At 34.3% G+C, this 3,750-nt stretch overlaps 1 protein-coding gene across 1 annotated transcript in view; it reads left to right on the top strand.

The window, feature by feature from the left end:
* The first annotated feature begins 290 nt into the window (after positions 1-290).
* Positions 291-3,750, top strand: part of LOC102678222 (ionotropic receptor 25a) — a 5,523-nt gene continuing 2,063 nt past the window's right edge. The window contains exons 1-2 of the mRNA XM_006621074.2: positions 291-1,090; positions 1,516-2,654. Of these exons, the coding sequence (XP_006621137.1) occupies positions 964-1,090; positions 1,516-2,654 (1,266 nt within the window). The 5' untranslated portion in view covers positions 291-963. The remainder of the gene's footprint in view (positions 1,091-1,515; positions 2,655-3,750) is intronic.

Here is a 3,750-nt window from a genome sequence, read left to right as displayed (position 1 = left end):
CGGAAAATACAAAGGGAAAATGTAAATGTTAATTAAAATAAAATCATTGTTTTCTTTTTTTTTTTTTTTGATTTCCAATTCGCTCATCGATTTCACGTATCTCGTTGTAACAGGAATAAGGAATAAATTCCATGATTCTCCATTAATTAATATGACTATTTCTTTTTATCAATCGAAATATTAATCGAATAAAATTTGATATTGAAAACAAATCTAAAAAAACTAAAATTCGAAAGTCAAAACTGTTTTCAGAAATGATTTTCAGAAAAGAAGAAAAAAATCGTTTCCATATATAAAGATATCCATTCCGTATCCGTGATCACGATTGCAAGTCACGAAGATATCGATATCGCGTTAAAATAAAACTTACAACAGTCACGTGTATATGTGACAAAGGAAAGCTAACGATCGGCCGGTCAATTATGAGATAACACGAGTTTATGACACGCGATGCGCGACATGCAAATTCTTCCCGATGGCTCGCCAGTTGTACGCCATGTCAATTACTTTCCTCCGTTGTGAGAGATGACCGGTGATCGAGAATTTTGACGAAAAAAAAAAAGTAACGAAATAGGGAAAAAGAAAAAAAAAAGAAAAAAGAGACAAACTGCGTTGATACGAGGAATTGATTAGGTCATCCCCGCGGCAACCAATGGACAAACACAAATGAAACAGAGAGAAAGCTGGCTTTCGGTTTCGAGACCGCCCTCAGTCGCTTGACTAATTTCCGCACGCGATATCCTGACCTCGAGACGCATCGAGTACACGATCGAAACCTAGCTAGAGCACCGACTAATTACTTATCGTGAGAAGATTAGCTGCTAATTTCGACGTTTCTCTCTTTCTCCCTGTCGATTAAGAAAAATCGTTTCGTGGAAGGAGCGTTTCGGTGGAGAAGCTGAAGTGAGGAGGAAAAGAAGAATACGAATTATGTTATAGAATCGAAGTGAAAAATCGTTCGAAATGAGATTCGTGGAACTTACAATTGCGACGTGTTGGTTCCTTGGATTATGCGGGAAATCTGTAATTTACGGGCAAAGGACTGTCGCGAGCAATCGTGAATCGGCGAAAACTAGACCTGTTAATATATGTAAGTGAGTAAATGTCGTTTGATTTTTAATCTCTCTGCTTTTACATAAAATTTTTTGAAGAAGTGGAAAGAATGGAATATAATAAATAGAATGTCGATTATGAGAATTCATCAAGAGACAAATTCATTCAAATTAATGAATAGACAATAAAAATTAAATAATTTAGAAAAGAAATGTTTTTATTTATTAAAAACAAATATGATTATATAAAAAACTATATTTAATAAATTCTTCTCAATGATACTTATGAATTACTAGATAATAAATGAAATCTTTCTATTAATTCAGAGATGAAATGAAACTAAACAATTTTTAGATACCTTTAACGCATGCATGGCTAAATTCGGATCATCATTTGAAGAAAAAGAAATTCGAATAATCGACTAACTGTTCTAATCTTCCTTTTCATTATTTTCCTTCCCAGTCATTATCAACGACGAGACGAATAAAGTAGCTAACCTGAGCATAATAACCGCCTTGGAAACAATCAAAGAAAATTACCCTAATCAGCTGGGCAATGTGTGGAGCGTGCAGGTGAACGAATCTGACATAAACAACACCCTCGATCGTGTCTGCAATAATTGGGATTCCGCCGTGGAAAAAGGAGGCGCCAAAGTGCCAGATTTGGTGATAGACACGACGACAGCTGGCTTAGGCGCCAAGATATCTAACTCGTTCACAGCTGCCTTAGGAATTCCCACATTGTCCGCGCAATACGGCCAAGTAGGGGATCTTCAATACTGGAGGAAATTGAACACAGATCAACAAAATTACCTGATTCAAGTGATGCCTCCGACAGATTTGATACCGGAGGTAATCAGACAATTGTCCATCCAACTGAACATCACCAACGCTGCCATTCTTTACGATTACAATTTCGTGATGGATCATAAATATAAAAGCCTGTTGTTAAACGTACCGACCCGGCACGTGATCAACGAAACATCCCAACGAATAATAGAAATGAAAAGACAATTGCTTCGATTACGAGACTTGGATATAGTTAATTACTTTATTCTGGGCAACGAGAATACGATTAACATAGCTCTCGAAGCTGCGGACGCATTGAATTTCACCGATAAGAAGTACGGTTGGTTCTTATTAACGCCCGATATTAACATTTGGCCGAGATGCGAATGCAGAGATATAAGCGTCCTCTTTATGAAGCCAGAATTCGATGGGAAAAACAACTCGGCCGTGGAACTTTCGTTGCCGAAACCGATTTTATTATCTGCATTCTATTATGATATAATTCGATTGGCCGTTCTCGCGATGAAATCGGCCTTGGACGATGGGGAATGGCCTATGGAGCCGAGGCACATCACCTGTGACGAGTACAATAATACGAACACGCCGGAGAGGAAGTTGAATTTTTTCGGCAAATTAAAAGAAGCTTATAAAAATATAACGCCAACATACGCGGGTATTAAATGGGGATCGAGGAACGGGGAGCACCAAGCTAAATTCGTGATGTCTGTCCACTTGGTGGGCATAAAGGATGGAGTTGTTTCGAATACTATCGATAGTGGATCTTGGAACGCAAGCATTTCTTCACCATTACAGGTAAATTATAGAATCTACGTCGAAAATATTTGATCAATATTTGATTTTTACGATGAATGATTATGATTCTTTTGAACATCTATCATTTTTGCTCGCTCTTTCTTTTCTCATTTGTAGATTCTCTAATTTTTCTAATTTAAGTTTTGACTTTCGTGCATCTCGAAGTGATTTTAATCATCGTTTAAAAATCGAGTAAAAATTTTTTTGAATATATATAAAAAATATTATATTTCCATTGTTATTTCTTAATAAAAAAAAAAAAATAATATCAAATATGTGTGCATTATTGATAAAATGAATTATAAATTAGTTATTGAATAGAATTTTCCTGAGATTATTGATAAGAATCGGAACAAACATCATTCATATTTAATTTTTAGAAGATAATATATAAAGTTCCTTACACGTTTAATTAAGCGAGAAAAATTGATAAAAGTATTTTATATAAAAATTTGATAAAGTGTATGCGACATTTTTAAAAAAAATTAGGTCGATCTATTGATTAGAAAAAAAAAAAAACAATTATGGTTTGTTTAAGTCACGCGAAGATGAGGTTCTATTCGATAATCGAGTATCAGGTTTATTATGATAATCGTACTTCCGAGTTAATCGGTACCAATTACGAAGCATCGTTACGATTAAATGAAAATTAATGCACCATTACCATCTCATAAAGTAATAATTATTTCTAGTAATAATTTCTAATTCTCATTTTTCAGTGAAACGAAGAACTTAAGCCAGAATTTCATTAGGGATGTATTAAATAATAAATATTTTCAATGAAATTTTCATATTTTTTAAATTAACCATTGCGAACTTAAAATTTAATTCCTTAGTTCCATTATTCATCGCGATATTTATACCCCTTGACACATTTATTTACAGTTATTGCTGATAGCAGTGTTCGCTAATGGAAATAGCGCATGCAACTATATTTATTTATTCAACATGTAACGCGAAACCCTTCAACTACGTAATTGTGTCTTGACACTCGCGAGTTTCGTATCGAATACTTATTCTTGTCCCGAGATATCATCACTTGCCTTTATATAGATATAATTTTACGTTTTAACGAAGTCTTAATATCACGAAAAAA

The sequence above is a fragment of the Apis dorsata genome, unplaced genomic scaffold, assembly GCF_000469605.1.
Source record: "Apis dorsata unplaced genomic scaffold, Apis dorsata 1.3 scaffold_577, whole genome shotgun sequence".
Classification (NCBI taxonomy): Eukaryota; Metazoa; Arthropoda; class Insecta; order Hymenoptera; family Apidae; genus Apis; species Apis dorsata.
The sequence above is the reverse complement of the archived record's forward strand: the minus strand, read 5'-3'. Positions and strand labels throughout refer to the sequence as shown.